The 25,281-nt window shown below is 45.2% G+C and overlaps 2 protein-coding genes across 2 annotated transcripts in view; one reads left to right on the top strand and one right to left on the bottom strand.

Moving 5' to 3' along the window:
* Nucleotides 1-15,652, bottom strand: part of SAP30BP (SAP30 binding protein) — a 32,251-nt gene extending 16,599 nt beyond the window's left edge. The window contains exons 1-3 of the mRNA XM_019745529.2: nt 15,463-15,652; nt 14,258-14,367; nt 11,838-11,885 (exon numbers count right to left, since the gene is read on the bottom strand). Coding sequence (XP_019601088.1) covers nt 11,838-11,885; nt 14,258-14,367; nt 15,463-15,568 — 264 coding nt within the window. The 5' untranslated portion in view covers nt 15,569-15,652. The remainder of the gene's footprint in view (nt 1-11,837; nt 11,886-14,257; nt 14,368-15,462) is intronic.
* Nucleotides 15,653-15,763: 111 nt separating this feature from the next.
* Nucleotides 15,764-25,281, top strand: part of RECQL5 (RecQ like helicase 5) — a 30,321-nt gene continuing 20,803 nt past the window's right edge. Inside the window, exons 1-7 of the mRNA XM_074320292.1 lie at nt 15,764-16,579; nt 17,379-17,500; nt 18,475-18,993; nt 19,467-19,572; nt 20,093-20,204; nt 21,427-21,589; nt 24,326-24,405. Of these exons, the coding sequence (XP_074176393.1) occupies nt 16,453-16,579; nt 17,379-17,500; nt 18,475-18,993; nt 19,467-19,572; nt 20,093-20,204; nt 21,427-21,589; nt 24,326-24,405 (1,229 nt within the window). The 5' untranslated portion in view covers nt 15,764-16,452. The remainder of the gene's footprint in view (nt 16,580-17,378; nt 17,501-18,474; nt 18,994-19,466; nt 19,573-20,092; nt 20,205-21,426; nt 21,590-24,325; nt 24,406-25,281) is intronic.

The following is a 25,281-nucleotide window of genomic DNA, read 5'->3' as shown; positions in this document are numbered from 1 at the left end:
TCCCGGATGGCTCAGTTGTTGGTTGGAGCGTGGGCTCTCAACCACAAGGTTGCCAGTTCAATTCCTCGACTCCCGCAAGGGATGGTGGGCAGCGCCCCCTGCAACTAAAATTGAACACGGCACCTTGAGCTGAGCTGCCTCCTGGATGGCTCAGTTGGTTGGAGCGCGTCCTCTCAACCACAAGGTTGCCAGTTCAACTCCCGCAAGGGATGGTGGGCTGTGCCCCCTGCAACTAAGATTGAACACGGCACCTTGAGCTGAGCTGCGCCCTCCACAACTAAGACTGAAAGAACAACAACTTGAAGCTGAACAGAACCCTCCACAACTAAGACTGAAAGGACAACAAGTTGACTTGGAGAAAAAGTCCTGGACGTGCACACTGTTCCCCAATAAAAATCCTGTTCCCCTTCCCCAATAAAATCTTAAAAAAAAAAAAAAGAATCCTTGCTGCAGCCCCACACCTTGGGGAAGCCCTGCCATTTCAGCCTTCTCTTCTGCACCCCTGGCAACGCCCGCTCCCTGAACACCCACCTCCCCACTTGTGCCTAGTAAGCCCCATTCAGACTTCAGAACTCAGCTCAAGGACACCTTCCTTTACCCCACCCCACTGGCCGATGAAGACGTCTGCCCCACCCTGTGCTCTCACTAACAGTCTTATTTACCACTATGTCCTCAGCACCTGCAACAAACACTGAAAACACACACACTCTCTCTCTCCCTCCGACCCCCCACTTTCTAACCAGTCAGGTTTTCTTTAGTCCAGCTGAGGGTTTCACAGCCACATTCAGCTGCAGTGCTTTGACCCCAGACTCCAAACCTTCAAGTCCACAGTTAGTTTCAATGTGTGGACTCCATGTCAAAAAGGGAGGCAGCAGAAGAGGAACTAATAAAGGGGTTGGACCTGCAATAAAAGGCTGATGTGGCGCAGGCAGGAGAAAGAAGAGGGGGGCACCACTCCTGAATTAAAAACACCTGAAATCTAGTTTGCTGCTCCTAATCCTAAGACAAAAAGTACTGGATACTTTATTTATTTACTCCACAAATCATTTACTGAGCATTTATTATGGACCAGACAATGGCCAAATGCTGGGGATATACTAGGAACAAAACTCAGTCTAGGAATTACTGTGGGCATGTGGAAGCACTTCAATGAAAGAGCTCACCTAATTCTCACAACACCCCAGTACTGTGAACACACAATACTGCTGCTTCTGAAGTGACTGGTGTGTCTGGGGAGCCCTCTTGAAAGCATCAGAATGAAAGTCAAAAGGTTTTCTGAGCCGCAAATGTGAGTCACTTCATGTTGCCAAGAAAGCAGCAATTCTGGAACTTTTATCAAAATACCTCCCAGCTCCAGAATAAAATTATTGTGGTTTGACAGACATGGTTGGGGGCATGGCCTGAGAGCTGTCAGTCATCCCAAGGCTCAGAGGGAGTCACTGAACCCAGTGCTGTGTGGGGCCAGCTCCCTATGGCACAGATGCCCACATGGGCTGTTTTCCCACATACACAGGAGAGCTGCAGAGAAAGCCCGTCGCCAGCACACTTCCTTCAGTTGTATCCTGTTGGTCGGGATGGGCCACTGCCATGGCACGCTGCCTGCCTGGGGATGGAAACACTCAATTTATCGAAAAATGGGCGGAAGTTGGTGGGGCCACCTTGGATGTGGCAGACTCGCCTGCACTCCAGCGTCCTGACGGGAAGGCTCAGCTCCCAAGCAGAGAAGGTTTCTACAGGAAGGAGTTAAACAGGCGTTTGCCAAGACAAATTAAGCCGGCTCTAGGACTGGCTTTGTAGACCTGAGAAAAGGCAGGGAGACAGGGAAGAAACAGTGCTCTTTCTCTATCTGAAAAAACCCAGCCACGACAAAGCCGAAATTGCTCAGCATGGCGCTGATGCTGTCACAGGGAACCAACCAGACTTTAGTGGAAACGCAAAGCTCTGGCCAGGAGCTTCTCCGTAGGGGACACTTTGTTATCTGACCTTCCAAGTGGAATCTCAGATTCCATTCTAGATACTTAAAGATTTTGAGCTTCCTGAAAGTGGTAAAAGATGTTCAGAGAGGGCCATTCCATTCCTCTCCCCACCCGTGGGGGAGGGTGTCAGGGTGGGCGGCGTCTGGGTACAAAGGTCACCTCACATCAAGGATCTGAGTTCAGCTCTCCGTGGTGGAGCAAGGTTCTTAAAGGTTTTCCACAAAAACAGTGTCTCTATGCTTCAAGTTATTATCTGGGGAGGCAGCCAAGGACAAGGGAGGCAGCTTTGTGAGGCTGAGGACAGCAGAGTGAAGCCTTTGAGACACATACTCAACACGGCCACCGAATTACAAAAGTATATCCTGCCTGAGAGGTCAGGTGCCAAGCTGAGGTGCCAGATAAACATTGGGACAGACAGAACCAAGATAACAGAAAGCTAGGATTATGGAAAAGCAAACTGGTCATCACCTACACTCTGACAGGAAGAGGAATTAATTATGTACGGGGCAGAAGGAATGCCAGTATCTTTAAGACACCGCTTACGAAAAACTTCCCGAACTCCAATGTTGGGACTACAAGTGAGCAAAATCCCATTGATGCCAGAGATTGCACAACTGCATTTCAAGAAACGTGGATTAAAACACGGAACAGGACTTCCAGTCAAGATGGCAGAGTAGGCAAGTCCAGGGCTACTGGCCCCAGCGGCAGATTCACACTGGGCCTCAACCTTTGGAGATGGACATGATCTCTACAGATACACTGTTACAACAGAAAGAACTTCATCATGTAACTTTAAATTCGTGTCCCATTACCAGATCACACAGCCTATAGAATACTATGAATACTCCCTAAATAAATTCTCCAATTAGTTTGCGATTGAGGTAATTAATTATACTGCATTCCATATTTTGTATTAGAAAGCACTGATATTAAATACAAGCATTTAAAAACACTCCAAAACAAAACAAACAAAAGAACCCCTGAAAAACACAGAAGGAAGATGGGAAATGCTGGATCCCTAAGGACAGGCAGTTGGCTCTCTGCATCACACAATTTCAAAAAGATAAATCCCAACTGGGGAAGGAGGGGCCCAGCCACACCTCAATCAGTAATCTGCGGCATCTGGGCCTGCAGGGAAGTATGTTGGGGCTTGCCGGGCTGCCGGGTGGGCGGAATGGGCACACAGCGGCTCCTTGGCCACAGAACCGTGCAGCAGGGTGGGGCTTCTGGGAGTCTGAGCTTCAACTGACTGGGAGCAAGTGCAGTCAAGAAGGGTCTGCTGGCATTGCGGTGCAGCCAAGAGGGGGTTCAGGAGAATAATGGTTCTTGTTCTCCTTTGCATGAGATCACAACTTCCAGCAATTACAACGTTCCTAGCACAGTGCTCAGCCTCAGATGTAGCCAGGCCTTCTATGGAAGGCGGTAAGACAAAGGACCTAGCTTGGATTTCTCTCAGTCTGGACAACAAAAGAACTGCTTGCACAGCTGGCCCCTTCTCTGTACTTCTGTCTGCTGCTCAGATCAGATCACCAGGCCTGTAGACCCTAGCCTGGGCTGGGTGGGTTCTCCCCAGCACGGAAATTCCATGTCTCCCACTTCTGCAAAGGGCAATCCTAGCCTTGTTAAAGATGAGGCCTAAAGAAGGCCACTTGGCCATTCATTATGGTGAGAGAAAGGAAATGCCAAATGTTAAGCATGCTTGGGCATTCTCAACAATTCAAAGTCTGTACGACAACTTCCAGTGAGAAGTTAAGAGCTGGTGGCTCCCAAACCAGCAATGGTCAAAGGGTCATTTCTTTCTCTGGTCCTAGGTGAGTCACGCTGCAATTTTTTTTCTAATCAGCATTTAAAGGACCATGAGGTATGGGAGGCCGAACATGGGGCAGGTAGGATAAAACCAAGATAGAGGGACCAAGCATACATTCTCTCTCCCGTGCCCTAAAAACACAGAACTCACTAGAAGGTAACATATATTAGTCAAGTCTCACAATAACCCCATGAGGCAGACATTATTATTTCCATTTTATAGTTGAAAAAACTGAGGCAAAGTACAATGAAGCAGCTTCATGCCCAGAAATCACGTGCTGGAATTCAAACCTGAGTCTGTCTGACTCAAACACCCAATGATAACACTTTCCAACTTTTCACCTCCTCCCTCTAGATTAGGAGGCTGGAAACTAATGGTTTCTGTGAAGCCCTTGGTTCAACCACCAGGGAAGTCAACATTAAAGACCAAGGAGGAAAAATGTCTCTTCAGGAATGACTCCTTAGCAGGTCACATAGAGCAAAGCAGGCGTTAAACCCTCGACTCAAGGGGAAGATGGCCAAATTTATTACTTTTTAACTATGACGATCAGGGGAAACAACTCAAGAGCCCATGGCCCCAGTGAGTAATGTCTGAGTTGACTTGAACGGAAGGGCTGGTCCTGAAGACTTAATCATATAAACAGTGGGTGCCGCCACCCTGTCCTTAGCTTAGAGACTTCCTGGGGGCTTACAGAAGAAATGCTACCAAATCCTGACCCCCTACTAAGCCCTCCTCCCTCACTGGGTGAGCAATCATGTGGACTTCCCAGGGGAACTCAAGCTTTAAACAGTGAGTTATTTCTTCTGACCCATGTAAAGGGTCATGTTTCCTGTCTAGAAGAGAATCTCACTGGAAAGAAACTGCCTACACAGCACTTTATTCAATAACAACTACAAAAATATATCCTTAGTTCGCTACTATAATGTACTAAATCTGAATTTTATTCTAGCTAGCTGAAAATATGCAGAATGAGGGAATTGATGTGAAAAAGTGTGTTGGTAATGTCTGTTATCACTACTAGAACAAAAGTTGGTGGAGCTCAACCTTTTCTTTACCATTCCCCATTTGGAGGTATTTAGAAACTAAAAAATATTTTTTTCTTATAGCAGTTTTTTATTAAAACTCACATACTGTATAATTCTTAAGTGTTTAGTTTTTAATCTTTCATTTGTGTCATGCTGTTATAATCACCCACACTGTAGTAGCAGTGAAGATGTTCGTAATACAGATGGAAACTAATCTGGACACAAAATATACACACCGTTATAACAGGCAAACATAAAGAGAAGAATGAAAATGGCTGCTGCACTGTTAGAATAGTGGCATCAGGTGATTTTTTTTTTCTTTTGCAAAATATTCAGTCTTGGTATTACGATAATTTGACAATAAAATATGCACGATACAAAACCAAACCAAACCCTGATAGGGTAACTACCAGAAAAACAGTGCCATATAACGCTTTCCACGTTCCAGACCTCTAAGGAAAAGTCCAAGTTTAAGCTCTAACAGGTAACCTCTGCTGTCCCATCCTGAAAAATAATTCTCAGTAGAATAGTCCGCCAAGTGAGGGTTCTCCAGAAGCTCACCAAGCAAAGTCACACAACAACCCGTTTTCATTGGCTGGAAAGGGACTCATGGCTCCTATGCACAACCACACAACCTGTGCTGCAGGATGAACAGAACCCTAAGCCGCTTGTGTATGAAAAGCCTCAGCACCTCCCTTCTGATTTCAGAGTCCTGGAGGTAGAGCAAGCACACCTGATGCCCCAACAGGCAAACATTGTGCTTTGCACGATCCTGCAGAAGCTGGCACACGTCTGGAGCCCCTTTCAGGACATGGTCAATAAAGAGATTTAAAAATTTCAACCTGAAGTGTTGCCCACGTGCGATTGCTGATGGGCTCCTAAAAGTTCTTCTTCAAAGCAGTAATCAACAGCAAATTCCTGGGAAATAAGCTCCTTGGGCAGTTTTCAGTCTCCAGATCTTTGATACTTTAAAAGACCAATAATGATCTTGGGTTAGGGGGAAGGGGCTGCAGAGGACAGGAAGTGAGGGAATTACCGAGTCATTTCTGCCCAATACAAATCCTTGATTGAGATTCCGAGTCAATTATTAACAACACATGGCAACCGAGACACTTGACCTTCTTCAGGGAAGTTCGTGTGTGCATGTATGGTCCGTTCACTCCGCTGGCCAGGCCTCTGGGAACCCCGTCCTCTGGGACTCCCAAAATGCCCATCAAGGCACCCAGGATGCTGCCGCAACTCACAAAGGTGCCTGTGATATATAAAAATTTCAAGGGAAACAGCACTACATCATCTGTCAGATACCGCACAGATGTACGTATTATTTTTTCAAGTGGCCACTAAATTGTGAGGACAGTAATGCTGATTGTTGGAGCCAATTATTTAAGAAACAGAATTGTTAGGTGTTTCTTTTGGCCTAGGAGATCTGTGAAAAATCCCCGAGGTGCCCTGGACCGAGAGATGTGGCAACTTCTGACACACAGGATGAGGGCATATAATCAGATTCACCTTGGCTGAAAAGGCTTGGCAATGCTAACTGCAGTTTAGAAGTTTCCTAAATCTGATAAAAATGACATGGGGCCCCACACAGTCTCAAACTCACAGAAGACACTTGAGGTCGGATTGTGAAAAGCACATCCACCGTACATCGCATCCCGCCGTCATGGTCACCTGGTAAATGGTGGACCACAGCCCCGACTTCACAGACAAGTGAGTGAAGTGTAAGTTGTGTGCCTGAGGTCCAGGCCCCCTGACTCCAGGTCCACCAGGCTGGCTCCAAGTCACGTCTCCATGTCTCTGCACTCCTTCTGGGCCCGAAGAATTTTTAAAATGTTTTCTTTTAACTGGGGTTATACACGCCTTTAAAAAAAATGCCAGGATAATTTCTTCCCCACCCAACACCACCTCCTTGACCCAGAGACACTGTTTTGTTTTGCCAGATGTTTGCTCCTTGGGCCAGGAGGATTCGTTCCCTGGGTCAAAGCTGGGACCACAGCACCACAGGGAGGCCGGCGTCCCACCCCAGCGAAGCCAGTCCCATTCGCTGGCGACAGGCTGCTCCAGCTTTCTCTTGCCGCCAGCTCATCAATGTCATGTTTGGTTTCAAAGGAAGGGTGTGTCAGGGACAGTTAGTGGAAATACCTTCATCCACAGGAATTGTGGGAGTGGGAAAAAAAATAAACAAGGGAAAATGGTCCAGGGCAATCGAGGTAAAACATGGACAAAGGAAAGCGGTGAAAAGGGAAGCTCATGTGCCAAGCGTAAACACATGTAGGAAACACTTAAGCCACCAGGCGCCCTGTCCCTGCAGTGAGGAGCTGGACTGAGGACTGCCACTTCTCGACCTGACTTTTTCCAGGGTAGCAGTGCCACCTTCTGTTAAGCAATCAGAACGTCTGAGTCGGGCTGCTTACCGAATGGGTAAGACCGGAAAATTGAAGTTAGAGAAACAGATACGACGGAACAGAGGAGCCGAAGCAGTGTTTCCTGTGGAATGCTCGGCCACCTCCTCCAGCCTCCTTTTCTCTAGTTCAGGGCAGTCGCCGCACCCCCAGAGGCACCCCAGCGGATGGGTCAGGACCAAAGGCTCCCCAGAGGTGGGTCTGGAGTCATCATTTCTTACGCAAACTCCCAAATATGGGACTCTGGACTCACTGGTAACCCGAAACTTCAGAGAGAGAAAAATTAGGACAATTCTTAGTCTTTGTATTCTACACACCTAAAGTCAACAGATAGTGAAGTTAGAGAATACTCAACTTTGCTCATCCATAAGGCCTAAGTCTCTTCCCAGGAAACCCCTGGGGGTTTAGTCCAAGTCCAACCCACAAACGTCTTTTAGGACATTCTTGACAAATGGTTTCCTAAAATTCATGTGAAAGGTCCAAGAACAGGGAGCTTCCTGCGGACCGAAGCAGCTCGACCCACTTTGGGCCGGAGATGACAGAAAGTTCGTCAGATGAAGGCACACTTCTTCTGTGTAACGCTGTGTCGCTTCATCTAGCTGCCACCTCCCTTGCCTTACTAGACCTTCGAACAGCAGACATAGCTCCCAGCTCTTCCTCAGTCTTCTCTCCCCTAGCTCCTTAACTGTTTCTCACGTGACGTGGTGGGAAGTCCCCTCACCTTTAAGATTTCTCTCCTCTGAGCACACTCCAGTTTAAATGAGGAATTCAATATTCCAAAACAGGCCCAACGACATGTGTGACAAGCCTGGGAAGTGAGCAGAGGAGGTACTGGTCCTTGCACCTAACTACTGAAAACACACATGCCAGACACTATTAAGCTAGGTATTTACATTTTGCTTAGTTAATCCTCATAAAACAAATGAGGTATGTTTTATTAGGCCTATTTTCCAGATGAGAAACACTGAGGTTCAGGGACTTTCCCCAAGGACAGCTGGAACTCAAACCCAGGTCTTTTAACTGCTCCTACTGCCTGGGCTGCTTTGTCTTACTCTGGATGCTCTCCGGCCCCCAACAAAGCTCATGGCCCCCTAAGGTTAACAGCTTAACAGGTACTTACACAGCAATGAAAGCAGTTACCAGTTTTTTAATATCACCCACCCAAGATTTTAGTTTTTGAAGAACAGTGGTTCTCAAAGTGAATTTGTGGACCCCTGGGAGTCTGCAAGGTCACCATTATTTTCCTAACACTAAAACATTATTTGCCTTTTTCACTGTGTTGACATTTACAGGAGCAATGGTGGGTCAACTTCTTGGCCCTTTAGAATAAATCAAGGCAGCGGCACTGAATTTTAGCAGCAGTCGTCCTCTCAAAAAAAAAAAAAAGCCAATTTCACTTGATCCTTGAGTACAATTTTTTTTTGGCATTTTGTATGATGACATGAGAGAGATGCATACACTTGGTTATCTCAAGGAAAAGCATTTGTGTGGTTATTTGAGCTCCACTCTGCACTAGCTGCTTTCTTCACAGGACCCCATTTTTACTTGAAGGAATGACTGACGTACAAACTATAGTTATTTGGACTTGGGTGTTTGGCAGAAATTTTCCAAAAACGAACGCTGTCACTGTAAGGAACACTCTGATAGTACTGATCGACAATGATAAAATCCAAGCTCTCCAGCAATAACGAGAATCTGGGAAAGTGTGTACCCCCAATGTGCGCATGGCAGCTTCCCAATCCTTAATGGCTTGTCTGAGGAGATCAGTCATGACACCAAGAAATATGATTATTTCTGGATATTACAGAACAAAATGTGTCAGCATTGAGGAGATCTGCATACACAGGGAACCAATGCTTTCCAACCCACTAGCATCCGATGACGTAAGATCACATAATGGGTAAAAACCACTCGAAGTGCAAGAGAGGCCCGGGATTTTAATGAAGCAGAGTACAAAAGTTCATTAATAAGTCCACGTTGCAACTAACCTTTGGAAAACGAGCACTTGCTGAGTTTTGATGAAGTTATCAGAGATTATCCACAATTACCTGAAGGGCTATTAAAATACTTCTCTTTCTGGCAACCTATCTTTGTGAAGACAGCGTTTCTTCAAATACTTCAACCAAAACAACATATTGCAACAGATTGAATACAGCAGTTATGAGATGCTGGCTGTCTATTAAGCTAGACATTAGGCATTAAGGAAACTTGTAAATTGACAAACGATGCCTTCTTTGTATAACTCTTTTGGTTTCGGAAATAGTGATTTTTCATAAAAATGTTATTTATGTTGATATAGAATTGGTTTGTAAGTTTAAAATATTTAAATTTTTTCCTGGTTTTAACTTCTAAAAAAATAAATATCAACACATAAAACCAAAATGAAGAAAAGCTCTTTGGGATCCTAATTTTTAATTGTGTAAAGGAAGCAAAATGTTCTGAGAACTGCTGTAGTAAAAAATTAAAAGCAGATCTTAAAGAGCCAAAGTAGGAAGGAGTACCATCTAGTGGAAAAGATGGTTATGACATCGATCTATTTGCTTACAAAACAAATGTCACCTCTGGTGACATAACTTATTGCTAGAAACTTCACATACTTGAGGCAGAAATATTCAATATTAGGGTTTAGAATACAAAAATACTGTAAAACATCAATTGAAATGAAACTTAAATGTGCCAAAAAGGTTCCAGAATAGAGGGAGAGTCAAGAGGGGTTTGAGGTGAAGGCCGTTACCTGGAAGGCAGTCTGCTGCCAGCTCCTGCAGGAAAAGAAGTCAGGGCCAGGACTAAGGAAAGGGGCTGGGGGCTGTTTCTAGTCCTTGGAGATGCCAGGAGGCCTCACGGTCTTTCTATCCCCCAGTGGGCCTCTGCTAGCCACCGAGGACTGGGGGACCCCCTCCAAAAGAACTACACTGAGTTACTCTGAGGGCTGGATTTTGTGTTCTGATTTCTGAGGGCTCCCCAACAGGAACAGAAATTGTTCTATGAAAACTTTTGAAATTCAGACTTGAAATTCAAGTAACTGAATGAAATACAGTAAAGCACATCAGTCAAGGAGCAAGTATAAATGACACAGCTTCTTGTGGGACTGAGAAAGGAGAAGCTGAGCATAAAAGACATGAATAAACTTGCCAATTCTGCCCCCTGCCCTCCTTGCTGGTCTTCCTCTCATAAAGGCATGTCATTCCCAGGGGATTTACTGTGGGAATCACTGTATTCCAGAAAGGGCGACATTCCCCAGGAGGCTCCAGCTTCCGGCAACTTTACATATAAAGGTTCCAGGTTGCAAAAATCCTCCTTTCCTTCTAGCATTGAAGCCCCAAAACTTTTAATCACAACGCTGGCGGCTCCTCAGGCTTATTTTACGCATAGGCTCCAAGGCCCTCACACCCCCAATACTAAGAAAACCAATCCTGCTACTGCTGACCATTTTCTTTCTACAAGCCCAAGCAGAGCTGCAACTTCGCTGGTCCAGGCGCAGGTCTCCCCACCCGGTATAATGCCCGGACGAGTTCTTGGGCCTGCGCTCCTTACCAGGCACAGAAAGGAGCTTGCATTTGCAGTTCCTAGGATACTTTTTTTTTCCCTCCTGCATGCTCGTGCCAAAACTTTCTTGGTAAAATGATTTTTCTTCTCTGTATCGCCCACAGCCTTTCATGGGTTTATTCAGTGGTTGCACACAGTTCTATGCAATCACAGAATCAGTTCAAATTTGGAACAGCTCATGCTGCATTTTCAAATATACTAATGTTTTACATGTAGATTCTAATTGGGTATAATTTGCCTAAATTCCACTAGGTCACCCTGAAGGGCCTCAGCTGGTTTTAAAGCAGTTTTTAATCACAAAATTTGATCCCTGTTCTCCAGGCCTATAAAGATGGAATCAGTCTTTCTATTTGGGGGGAAAAAAAGTTTATTCCTAAAGAATGTTTCCCCAGCAGGCACACTTGGACTAATAATGCCCAGTGCACAGTCCAGAAAGCCTACCCAACACAAGGGAGTGGGGTGAGTCTTAACCCTCATCACAATAGGGTCAAGCAGTGTGACAGGAAATGCGAATTATTCTTGGCTGCTACTGGGATGGAAGTATAAGGGTTGGCTCTGCTGTTTCCAAAAGGACCGTTCTGTACGTTTATCCAAGAGTAGAAGGGCACAAGCCTGGGAAAATGGGTTAGGCTGAGAGCAGCTCAGCAGCGGGGTGAGGCCTCACTCGTCTCACCCTCGCTGGCCCTTCTTCACGTCCAGACAACTAATGAGAACCCAGAGTACACAAGGCAGTCCTGATGGCTTCCTGATTCTAGAAACATTCCCGTATGTAACCCACCTGCAGGGACAGTGACCCCACGAAGCCCACCCAGATGCAGAGCACCTGTGGGCTGCTATACTCAGCCAGGCCGTTTGCCTTTCTAGTCTGGAGATCTGGCACCGTATCTGCAAGGCTGGAAATCCAAGCTACTTCCTTCCAGAGTGGTCTCCAGGTTCCTTTATAAACTGATTTCATCCCAGAAAATTTACACATGGCTGCACAGGGTTAGTGGGACAGATCATGATCAGACATATGAACTGAGCCATGATGTTAAAATGCCTTGTTCACATCCAGCCACCCACCAGAGCCAACACCAAATACCTTTGGGTCATCAGCCTCAGGTTTTTCAGTCTCTGAATCGTCATCTTCCTACAAGACAAAGAATTTAGAGGATTAAGCTTGAAGGAGTGGGCCTGAGGGTTCTCACATGCATAACCAGGGGTTAGAGCAAATTTACCCAGCCAGGGTCCCCCCACAAGAACCCCTCCCCTACCATATGACCCAGAACTGGAGAAAGAGAAGGGAAAGGAAGATGTTCTGGGCGGGAAAAAAGAACCCCAGCAGCTCAAAGTCGTTTCTCCAGCATAGTCTACATCAATGAAAATGCCTGAGACTAAAAATCACATACATAAAAATGGAGAAAGCCCACAATATGCTTCAGAAATAACACCAGGCCCCACAGGATAAAACAGACATACTGTTTCCAGTGAAGTATCAATGATTTAAAACCAGGAACATGAACTTTTTTGCATTCTTTGCCTTTCATACACACAAATACATCCGACTCAGACCTATCATGACATCATGCACCATCAGTGTCATGACCCACACACGACTATACTCCCGCACTTCAACCCGGTAGCATTTGCACCAACGTGAACAGCAGGAAGGTAGGCAACAAATGACCAGGGCAAGTGACCCTGGAAAGGCACGACTAAAAGGCAATGCCCAGCCTTTCCTGGGTCCCAGCTGAGTGGGCCCTGCCTCCATCCAAGTTTTCACAAAACTGCCACTGACCCGTCCTATCCAGCCTTGTTCCTTATCCAAATGTTCTGCCTGACACAAAGCATCACATGGGCCAAGCGTTCTCCAAAGTGTGCACTGGCCTCACACAAGCTAGTCCACTATTCCACTGAATGCTAACGAAGGTCAAAAATCAGCTCCCCTATCAAGTAACTATATCCATGTGTTTCACTACCCAGAACACCCCACTGCAAGGGGGTCTTTAACACCCATGAAAAAATGAAGTTTGATTTGAAACTGCTTTTTTCAATCAAGCTACACTTTAACCCCAAAACAAAACAGCACTCCAGATGTTAATATAAACATCACCTGAGAGACTTGAACAAACTATACTAACAGTTTTGAGATTTAGCTGTCCTGTAAGGTGTCAGTGGGCCAAAGGTTTTTAATAGAAACTCCATAATCTTAAAATGAACTCAATCGGAGGTGTAGCTCAGCCAAACACAATCACATTTTAGAATATCTACATTGGGATTGGAGAGGATTTTACTAAAATATGAAATAAAGCTTAAAGATGAACATTCGAAGCAAAGTAAAGGTGGAATAACGATTCAAAAACACGCACCATGCAAATTTATTGAAGAAAATAGGAATGGATGTTAAGGCAGTATGTATGCACTTCAGGCAATTCAGGAAAAGAAAACAACTTGCAAAGCTTTTCTAACCAATTTCAGTCAATTTTGAATTATAAGCATTAATGGTGGGGCTAAGAGCATGAAAATACCTTCCAAAAGAGCATAAAATACAAAGCGGTTTTGTTTACTTTGGAAAGCACTTTAATGGTAACATTTAAATGTCAATATAGAACCAAGTTTTCAAACAAAGAGTAAAGTACATTGAGTGTTCCAATTAAAGCTGTTGCTAAATATCCAGATTCAATTTTGTATGTCTGTGTTAAGCACGAGCCTGAGTCCTTGTTTTTCTCCAAACTGTCAAATTCTGGCTCGTGATACTCACAATAGTGTAGCTAAAGTCTTTCTGGTTAAGACACAAGTTCTCTTTTCTTTGTTACCCAACACATACTAAAACTTCAGGCAAGATTTGTAATCAAGAACCAAGGGCACTGTGATAAAAAAGTGCCAAGTAAAATGTTAAGAAGGATTAAATCACATACACAATAATAAAAATTTTCCTGCCTAATCTTTTACCAACCAAGATAAAAATAATAAAGTTGATTATATATGTACTATGTTTCCCCAAACATAAGACCTAGCCAGACAATCAGCTTTAATGAGTCTTTTGGAGCAGAAATTAATACAAGACCCAGTCTTATATAATATAACATAATACCAGATCTTAGATTAATTTTTGCTCCAAAAGATACATTAGAGCTGATTCTAGGTCTTATTTTTGGGGAAACGGTAAATGATACACCAATTAGGATTAATACACTGTTACAAATGGGATAATTATATAAATAGGGAAAACCAACATGAAACACCCATTGACATCTGGGTTAAGTAAAATAGTCCACTTTTCCCCCAAACTTCAATTTAAAGGTTAATACAAAATGGTCCAGGTGAAAACAAATTTGATTTTCAAGCAGAACTGCTGATAGCCAACCCAGTTTCCTTAATTGACACCAAAGTGTCGGGGTGGGGGTGAGGGAAGGAATGAAATTAGGCAAGAAATGGAATGCTGGTGGAAGAGTTCAGAAAGTTTCTGCCAAATGAAATGGTGCTTTGAGCAGCTCTGGATCTGGGAACAGATTTACTTACCGACTGTTTGCTGTTCTCATCCTCTTCTTCTTCATAACCATCTTCATCACCTCCGAGGCGAGAAAAATCGTCCTCTCCATAGGCGTCAGATACTAATCCGCCTTTCTCCTCTTAAACAAAAGAAAAACATAAAATGAATGAATGGGGGGAAAATGCAAGAAAACCTTTTAGTGATTTGAGTGACCAGAACTATATCTGAAGATTAAAAAGGGAACCTACATCTCCTGTAAATGCAAACCTTAGGCCCCAGATTCTGTTGTTTGAGTACCTCTATCGATGACTACTCTGCATTATAGGCACCAGTGAACGCATCTTCTCCCACAAGTATTGTCATCCTCATTTCTGTGTGTCCTCCCCTAGCAACCGGACCTTGAACAGGGGGCACTCCAAGGAGTTCTCAACCACATCTACTTGAGAAACAATTTTCTCTACGTTTAAAACAAAACAAATAACAACAACCCTCCCAAACAATACATATGACTGAAAACCACCAGAGAACCTCTTGACTTGCAGAGACCACAAAGAACTGAGTGTAGCTAACCTAGTCCAATCCCCCTCACTTTCCAGATGAGGAAACCAAGGCCCAGATATGTTAGGTAACTTACTGCCTCTCTGTGCTCCCAAGTGAATCTGTTCCCACTTCCTAACACCCCGATTCTCAACCTGAGTAGGAACAAAATCACTGAGGGGTTTTAACAACTCACAAAGTAACGGAATCACTGAGGAAACTTGGGAAGCTCACGCATGCCCGGACCCTACCCCACATCTACAAAATTACTCTCTCGCAGTGGAAACCAGACATATTTTCTAAGCTCCAAGATGTGTCTAGGGCACTAGTTAAAAGTTATAAAGGTAATACGATACGACCTTTATCACCCTCCACGTACGTTTTACTCATTGCTCTCTCCCATCAAACAGGCCCGGAGAGTATAGGTACTGGTCGGCCCTACGCCCATCCCTCTGCTCTGCAAGATGCCGGGCACGGAGGCTTTCGGTAACTTTCCGCAGAATAATCGAATCAACGGTCCACTCTTACCACAGAGCGTCTAACGCTCGGTCTCGCCCAGGACCCCAATCGCTCTTAGGGGCTTCAGGGCCCAATACTTAAGGCACAATGACCATCTCCTTCCCTCCCGCCCTGCAAGGGGAGCAGCATTCCGAGGAGACACTGCTTCTCCCCTTCCAGCTCCCTACTCGGGTCTCACCAGCCGCGCTGCCTGCCGTTTCGACTCCAGCCTCGCCGTCAGACTCGGGCTCTGAATCTTCTGCGTAAACTGCCAGAGAAGACAGAACATTCCTCTTCCCCGCCATCTTATTCCCACAGCCCCGGCGCGGCTTACCCCTAGGACTGCAAAAAGCCCACTTCCGTGACAAGGCGACTTCGGATCCCAGGAGACCCCGCGCCGGTTCCAGACAGGGAACCAATCAAAACGGCCGTTTCTGCGCCTGTCTCCGCCTCTCGCGCTAGCGCTAGCGCGACGTCATCACTGCGCGACGGATACAAGGGTGTATGGGTTTTACCTGACAGTGATTGCCCAGTGTTTTGGCTTCTCCGAGTTGGCGGAGGCTCATGGGGGTCATCAAGTAGTTCCCGAGCCAGCGGGCATCAACGGCCCAACAAGTGCCCTTCGCTCTCGGTCGACCCACGGCTGGCTCTGATATCTTGCGGTGAAGAGAGGGAGACTTTGGCTGAAGGAGACTTTGGCTGAAGAAGGGAGAAAAGAGCTGGTTTGGGGCTCAGAGGAGGAAAAGGGAAGAGCTCTCCTCTGGGAGTTGGGAAGAAGGGGTCGAGGTCCTGGGAGGAAGAATGGTCATTATGACTATGCTTATAGAAGGAGCAGACGGTGGATCTTAGAAAAACAATTCCACCTTCTCCTAACTTTTCCGAGGACACTTGTATTTCTTCTCGTGATCTGATTTTTAGCTCTGTGCTATGTACCCTGGCCTGGGATAGTTAAGTGTTTTTCTTATCACGGACATAAAAGTGGAGATATTAATTACCCAGAGATGTGTTGCTTGAGGCTGTTCACCTGGAGCTGTGTTACTTGAAAATAATATATCGCTTGAGTGTAATAAAGCAAATTTATACTCAGAGAGAAAAAATAAGCAGTATTTTAAAAGCAGAACAGAGGGTTCTTGTCGCAACCATATGCCATCACCTTTGCCTTAACCTTTGGCCACTATCTGTCGCTAAGATGAGCACCTACCATTCCTCTCCCTTTGACCCTGAGCGTCGAGTCCGGAGCACGTTGAAGAAGGTCTTCAGGTTTGACTCTTTTAAGACGCCTTTACAGGAGAGAGCGACCATGGCTGTAGTGAAAGGTAACATTGCCAAACTACCTGTGTTTACACTTTTGCAAGCTATACCGTAGCACTGCCACAGAACACCCTTCTTTTGACCCTTCCGACTTCCCTACCCTTGGTCCTTAATTGGTTTTGGAAATCTTGTAGACTTGTCACCCCAAACTTGCAGTTTTATTGACAGAACCACCCAGCTGTTCTGTTTCTTACTTCCTAGCCAGAGCTACAGATTCTTTGAAAACAGTTCATAGATTCCCATTCTCATTCATTTGTGTGGGGGTGGCAGGAATAGCCTAACCCAGTCACTGAACTAGGTAATCCCTTTGTTAAAGATTGAGTGGTCTGGGTCCCAAATAGGGAAGGAAGAAATAAGAATATAAACCTGAGATATGTTGTGAATGGAGGTTGTCAAGAGGGGAGCAGCAGTATAATATTAACTACATCGTAATATTTACAAACAAAAGACCTCCAAGTGATATTGCTTCCATGTCTACACAGATAATGCCCCCTCATCTAGAAGTATTTGGCTTTCATGACTATTTAGTTCAATCATGTGTATCCCAGCAGACTCAGATTTCTTAACCTTACGGTTGTTGTTGCCATTGCCAGAAATGGTTTGTGCACATTTCAAAATCTCCCTCGATCCCTTTTCATAGAAAGGATGGGAAAGCAATTAGGATTATTTTGAGACACCTCCCCTCCCCCACTATGTGCCAGACACTCTACTAGAGTCTCATTTAATTTTCAGCAGCCTTGATGAAGTAAAAAGAAGAGTAAAAGACAGGAAACACTGAGGTGTTGTCTTCTTGTATCTTTGCAGGTGACAAGGATGTCTTTGTGTGCATGCCCACGGGGGCAGGAAAATCCCTCTGCTATCAGCTCCCTGCTCTGCTGGCCAGTGGCATCACCATCGTAGTCTCTCCTCTCATTGCTTTGATTCAGGTGAGGCTTAGGGGAATGAGATGGTAGCCCAAAAAGGTTAGGGAAAGGTTGTTTATCGCTGGCAATTTCACTTCTACTTTCTTTGGTCTTCTGCTTCTTATTTTCGTTGATTTGATTACCTCTCTCTCTACGGTATATTGCGTTTCTGAATTGCCCAGATGTGGACTTCCCCACTAGCATATAGCACTCTGTTGGGTTATGAATGAGTTCTCTGTTTTGAAAGCCTGAGGTCTCTTACCCTTCTTTGTTACTTTTTGTCCAGGGGAGTATGGAACTGTATCTGTATACACATGCCACTTCCTCTCATAGATACACATGTACACTCTTGACGGAATAGAAGATGCAGATGGATAGAGATAAATTAATAATGGGGAATCTCTGGTGTCCTGTTTTATTCTGGCAAGGGCGCAACTATGACACAGAAAAGCAGATGAGACACTGACTGGGATGTTGTTAACATCTGCTCTGCACTTCTGACTATATTTAAGGCCTGCAGCTGGGCCAATAGAATCAGAAATAAGGAAGTGCTATCGACCGTGAAAAAAAAGAGAGACTGGAAAGAACCATAACAGGTGCTTAGTGAGTTTTCACTAGGTCTCAGGCTTTGTGCTAAGTGTTTTATGTGCATTAATATCACCTTTGAGATGTAAAATTTTATTCTTACAACAACCCTAGTAGGTAGTCACTATTTTTATAGTAGAGAGAGAGAAAGAGAGTGAGAAAATTGAAAGGTTAAGGTTAAGCACCAATTGGCAGTTAAGTGAGCTAGGATTAAATCCAGGTCTGTCTGGCTCCAGAGCCTGTCCTCTCAACCACTTTACCTTCTGTACTTCTTATAAGCAAAGAGAAGACAAACTGGAGGGTGGGAGGAAGGTGTTTTCTGACTGGGAAATACCCAGGAGTCAGAATGACTTTCTGAGACCCTGAGGGCCAGTTATACTCCCCTCTGTGTCTTGTCCCCCTTCTCCCCTCAGGACCAAGTGGACCACTTGCTGGCCCTGAAGGTACGAGTGAGTTCCTTGAACTCGAAGCTCTCGGCCCAGGAGAAGAAGGAGCTGCTCTCTGACCTGGAGCAAGAAAAGCCCCGGACCAAACTTCTGTACATCACGCCAGAGATGGCGGCTTCCGCCTCCTTCCAGCCCACCCTGAACTCTCTGGTGTCCCGCCACTTGCTCTCCTACCTGGTGGTGGATGAAGCTCATTGTGTTTCCCAGTGGGGGCACGACTTCCGTCCTGACTACTTGCGTCTGGGTGCCCTGCGCTCCCGCCTGGCACATACCCCATGTGTGGCTCTGACCGCCACAGCCACCCCGCAGGTCCAAGAGGATGTGTTTGCTGCTCTCCACTTGAAGCAACCGGTTGCCACCTTCAAGACTCCCTGTTTCCGGGCCAACCTCTTTTACGACGTGCAGTTCAAGGAACTGCTTCCTGATCCCTATGGGAACCTGAGGGACTTCTGCCTTAAGGCTCTTGGACGGAAGGCTGATAAAGGGGTGAGGGCACTGAGATTGGGGGACCAAGATGTACCTGGAGCAGTGGGGTGCTCTCTGCAGCACAAATGGATACTGGAGTTCTAAGACCTTTGCTTTTTCTAGCTTCTTTAGCCGGGACTAGCCCCAGCGTCATAAAGCACAGAGAGTTGTCCCTTTGGTTTCCTGGCATTGTTCCCCTTAATGGGGTTCCCTTGTCGTAGAATCCTTCGGTGAGAACCGGTGGCCTTTGCAGACTTATCCCAGGTTTCAGGGGAGGAGGCAAAGGAGCTACGTAGATAGGTGGGGTTTTGAGTTGCTTTGATCCTGCCTTGTTAGAAGGCGGCAGAGCCCTGCTGGGTGGCCTGCCCCAGGAGAGACTGTGGCTGATGAGAGAGTGGGGAGCTTCCCTTAAAGCAGGCCAGAGTAGGACGGGCTGATAGTTTTGTTTTCCCCAATGCTGATTTCCCTCCTGTTGTTCCTGTCTTCCCGTTCAGTTGTTGTGTGGCTGCGGCATTGTCTACTGCAGGACCAGAGAGGCTTGTGAACAGCTGGCAATAGAGCTCAGTCACAGGGGAGTGAATGCCAAGGCTTACCACGCAGGTAAGAGCCGTCCAGGCCATGTGGTCCTCTTCACTCTCAGAGGCTTCTTAGCGAGTCTCTTGTTCTTGTGAGTCCCGGATCAGCAGATGGTCTGTCATCTTTTCTAGATACCCAGGCAGAACTGAAGGGATTCACTTAAATCCACCAAAGGGAGTCTAGACATGATGAGGTCTAAAATGAGAATTGTGATTCCTGAATTCTTTTTATAACCCTGTGCCCACACCAACGACAGGTGATGAGTTTTTATAAGCCCAGGTATTGGTGGTGTGGGAAGAGCACAGGCTTTGGAGGCCAATGGATTTGGGGTTGAATCTTGGCTCTAACATTCATTGAGTGCTCTGTGCCACATACAGGCTAGGTAGGGTCTTTCTGTTTGTTAGCTTGGGCTCAGTGAGGTTTAGTGCCTGGCCTAAGGTCACATAGCTGGTAAGTGATGGAGTCAGGGTGTGTTTACAATCAAACCCAAGGTAGACTCCAAGGGAAATGCGAGTTCCCTTTCCCAAATCCCCCTCCTCTATAGGTCTGAAGGCTTCTGAAAGAACACTGGTACAGAACGAGTGGATGGAGGAGAAGGTCCCCGTAATTGTCGCAACCATTAGTTTTGGGATGGGAGTGGACAAAGCCAACGTCAGGTGAGCCCTGTTTTTTGTTTTACCTTCCCTATTGGGGCCTGGCTCAGGTGGGCTGCCTAGTGCTCTTCCCAGAGGATCAGGTCCGTGTGCTCCTTCTAGGGCCAGCGGGAAAGGAGGCCCCAGGAGAGGGTCCCTAGTACATAGCTCGCATACTGACAGTTTCTGTGCAGCCTGCTCCCCCAGTAGATGGGGTGGCAGGAAGACCGTCAGACTCATCCATTAACGCAGCTCTGTTCACTCACGTCTTAGCAGGTGGACCCAGTGAGGGGGTGGGATGAACCATGTTAAACTGCTCCCTGTGGGAAGTCAAGGCCAAGAGCTTGTCCCCATCTTTCCTTGTTACTGCTTACTGACAGGCTGGAGGAGACGGGTGCATCCCAGCCTCCCCGGCCCACACTGGCCGCTGGTGGGAAGTCTTTTACCTCTAGCCACATCTGACCTGGAGATATTCTGGGCTACAGCCTGAACCCCTTTGCTCTGTTTCACACCAACAGTAATGCCTTGTGTGATTGACAGAGCACTTTTGTATCCATGATCTTGTTAAGACTCACAATGACCCTGAATTGGTCAGGGACGGAATTACTACATTTGAGAGAACGTGGACTTTGGAATCAGAGTTTGGACCCTGGGTTGGCGGTATCTCGTTAGGGGCCACCTTTCACGTCAACACCCAAAGGCTCCAATCCTAGCTCTACTGTTCCCTTGCTATGTCACCTGGTACAAATTTACCTCTCTGCGTCTCAAGTTCAGTGTCTCTAAAATGGGGCTACCTCGCATGATTTTGACTGTAACAATTAAATGAGACAATACATATACTGGCTCATAGTAAGTATTTCATAAATATTATCCCTTTCCCTCTTCAAAGGTTACAAAGGACTTTTCAAGGCTGTGCAGCTCAGAAGTGGCCTAATCTTGTTTGTTTAAGTCCACTGGGCCTCTGGCTATGAGTTTTTTGTTTTTGTGGTTTTTTTTGGTTTTGTCTATGTGCTGGAATTGCTTCCTTAAGTGCTATGGCCTCTAAACCGGGCTGCTCCAAGGCAAGGAGGCCTGCTGATGGACTGCAGGTGTCCTAACCATGCTGAATTCTGGGATCCTCTCTCCCTCTACCTGCTCACCGCGCCGCTCCCGCTCACACTGGAGAACCTGCTCCACTGACTCGGAATCACTCCTCCCGTCAGGTCTTCTGCCACAGCTCATGCGCTTGTCCCTTTGGATCCTACAGGTTTGTTGCCCACTGGAATATTGCCAAGTCTATGGCTGGGTACTACCAAGAGTCTGGCCGGGCAGGCAGGGACGGGAAGCCTTCCTGGTGTCGTCTCTATTACTCCAGGCATGACCGGGACCAAGTCAGCTTCCTGATTAGGAAGGAAGTAGCAAAACTCCAGGTAAGTCCTGGCCAGTAAAAGTCCTTCCTGCCTGAACCCACCACTCTCCGATTTCACGTCGCTTATTTCTGAGCTTCTGTAAGCTACAGCAGTACTTCAGGGGCTAGATGGTACAATAAGGGGGGAATTGTGTTTTAGTGGAGGGAAAGCTTGCAACAAGTTAGGTTAGACTTTTTTCTTTAATTTATCTTAGTAAGTCTTGTGTGTGCATGTTATTTTACATAATCAAGGTCAGTCCCGCCTTGTTTTAATGAGTGTTGTTATGCAAGCATTTTCCCATATTGTTATAAGCTCTTTGTTCTTGTTTTTAGCATTTAAAAAACAAACAAACTGGTTATATATTCTTTGTAGAGAGCCTAGAAACAGACCCAAGTATATGCGGGCACTGGGTGTATGATAGATAGCATTGTTAATCAACAGAAAAAGGGTGAAATATTGAATAATTGGTGCTAGAAAAAGATGAAATTAGACCCCTACCTCCCATTACCATGCACATATGAATTACAGATGATTAAAGACCACAAAAAGTGTAAAATTGAGGAAAAAACATTTTATGGCCTTGAGGAAAGGAAAAGTATGTCAAGATTGTAAAAGTAGAAACCATCAAGGAAGATACTTTCTATTTGACTAAATTCAAACTGAAAACGTCTATATAATGAGAGATACCATAAAGAAAGTGGAAAATGAGCCATTGTTGGGGAAGATATTTGTAATATACATAGTTGACTGAAATTGTAGAGAACTCCACAGGTAAAGAACTAGAAGGCGAACAGCTGCATGGCAAAAAGTATGGATTTCACAGAAGAAACCAGAATGTCTAATAAGTGTATGAAGAGATGCTTAATGTCACTTAGGAATCAGAGAAATGCGAATTAGATGACGAACTGTCATTTTATACTCATTAGATTGGGAAACATCTTTATACTCACTGTTGGTGAGGATGTGGGGAAAGGGTAACTCACAATGTTCTCAGGAATGCAAACTGGTAAGAGAGACGAGGTGACACGTGTCGGTGGAGGATACTGGTCTCTGATTCTGTAATTCCACTTCTAGGTGGACAAGTTGTCTTGTGTACAAGGTTGTACATGTACAAGGGTGTACAGGGATGTTTGGTGCAACAGCATGACAGTGAAGAACTCTTCCTCTGCCGGGCGTTGCATAAGTAAACAGTGTGTCAGTCATGCAGCGGCTGTCTAGAACAGTTCAGAATGACCCAGTGTATGTACATGAATCAACACGGATAAATCCCTCAAAGCATAATGTGTGAAGTTGCAAAAGGATACGTGTAGACTTTTCCTTGTAAGAAAGATTAAACACCAGTGCTTATTTCTGATCCCTGCCAAAATGACAACATAAGGACAAATCAATATAGAAACTCACAGGGACAAGGAGAACAGGAGGTAGAAATGAAAAACAAATGTCTGCCCAGAAAATCTCAAAGACTGCTAGAAATCTACTAGAATTCATAATAAAACCTGGCAGGATGCTGAAGGTAAAAGACATATTTTTTAAAGCAATAGCTTTTCTCTGCATTACCATAAATACTTAGGAATGGAAATGAAAAGATATTTAATTTGCAAGAACAAAACTTGTGAAATACCTGAAAGTAAGCGTTACAGGCTGTTAAAAAGAGACTTTTCTTTTAAAGCCCTCCAGTTGATTTTAATATGCAGGCAGGGATGAGAACCACTGATGTAGATGAAGAAAACTAGACTCTCATTGAAAAGGAAACAGGTTCTGAACAGGTACAAAGGGAAGATGTGAAACTGTCAATTCTCCTCAAAGTTAATATAAGTAGTTAATGAAGTTCCAATTGAAATCCCAAAAGACGTTTATTGGGAAGTGGAATCTTAGAATTTGTATACTAGATATTTTGCAAGAAAAGTTAGTCCAGTGTATAATCTAGGTCTGGAGACACTTTTGTAATGAAAATTAGATATCCAGAAAGCTATCTTTAAAAAAAAAAATATATATATATTTGAATACACAAAAAAAATTTAAATTTCTATAAATCCTGAACTTATGAAAAAAACTTATGTGGCAAAGATACCATAAACAAAGTCAATAGATAAATAGATCTGGAAAAATACAGAGGGTTCCCAAAAACTGTATACACATTGTAAGAAACAAAAAAACTATTAAAACTGTAGTAATATGTACCGATAAAAAATGAATATAAGACATTCGTGTACATTTTTTGGTGCCCCTGATATTTAACATGGAAGGGAAATAAAAGGTTAAAGGTGAGAATACAGAGCTTTCACCCATTGACAAGAAAAAACAAAGGATATAAAAAGCAAAAGACATGAAAAGAATGTTCCCAGAAAAGCTTATCCAAAGATACTAACATTCAGTAGTAATCAGATAAATGCAAATTGAAGTAAAATGATTTGACACACATGTAAAAGAGTTCTAACACCTGTTGCTAGTGGGCATGTGCAGGAAAGAGTGCCCACACTTTGCCAAGAGAAAAATGAAGTGTTACTGTCTGTTTTGGGGGGGAGTAATCTAGCAATATCTGGTAAACTGTAAAATACCCTTTGACCCAGATATCCTATTACCGGGACCCAGTCCCATGAAATTAAAGTGCCAGTGCATGAGCTCATGTGCTCGAGGGCCTGTATGGTAGTTGCTTTGTTACTATCATTTGATATTTCTCTCCCTCATCATTTTTTTGGGCTGCAAGGTGGTCCAACTATGTAAGACGTTTGCTGAATAGTTGTTTCTTGTCTCCAGGAAAAGAGAGGGAACAAAGCATCTGATAAAGCTGCTATCTTGGCCTTTGATGCGTTGGTGACCTTCTGTGAAGACTCAGGGTGAGTGACTTATTTTGTGTGTTTCTAGAACAAAGTGTTAGATGTTTTCCTCCTCCAGCACCCATTAGTTAACCAGCTAATGTGGAGGAACTCTTGGGTCACCAAGGGACCCCTGCCTGCCAAAGGCCATTGCATAGGACATTTCCTGTCAGGCAGCCTGGAAGTCAGTACCCTTGTACTCTTCTGGGGAAAGTCCCAGAAACTGAGTGTGAGGACTCGTTGAATATTTCGGCAGCTGTCCATCCACCCTACTTCAGCCCCTCCTGGAATGGCTGACCCTATGAGTGACTCAGTCCTGAGTCATGTGACCAATTCTGAGCCATTGGCATTGTGGTCGTCACATGCCACTGTGCTGGACCACTAGTTACACTTGAGTAATAGTGACTCTTATCCGGGACCCAAAGAGAGGCATGTGACCCAGCTTATCTCTCTGCAGGGCTGGGTAATATGCTTGGAGAGAAATCAGCTTTTCTAACATAACACCAGCCTGCCCACTTGGAACCCATTTATCTATTTTCTCTGCATCTGCTGGTGGTGGAGGCCATGAAAGAGCCTAATAGCTGCGGTGACAAGCAGGTGTGGCAGGGTGGGTTCCCGGCACGAGCAGCTGTGTGTGTGCTGTGTGAGGGACGTCCAGGAGGATACGGGACAAGCTGGGAGCACTTGGTACTTGTGTGGCCCTTTGGTCTAAAAAGCTCTTTGATTCCTCTGCTCTCATTGGTCAGATCTTGTTGGACAGCCCTGTGAGGTAGGTGAGGCCAAAGGGATCGCTGCAGACTTACAGAGGAACAGACCGAGGTCCAGAGAGGTCATGGTCACAAAGCTCGTAGCAGACAGATGCCACTAATCCCAGATCTCCCGATATTCAATGACATG

The sequence above is a fragment of the Rhinolophus sinicus genome, linkage group LG15, assembly GCF_036562045.2.
Source record: "Rhinolophus sinicus isolate RSC01 linkage group LG15, ASM3656204v1, whole genome shotgun sequence".
NCBI lineage: Eukaryota > Metazoa > Chordata > Mammalia > Chiroptera > Rhinolophidae > Rhinolophus > Rhinolophus sinicus.
The sequence above is the reverse complement of the archived record's forward strand: the minus strand, read 5'-3'. Positions and strand labels throughout refer to the sequence as shown.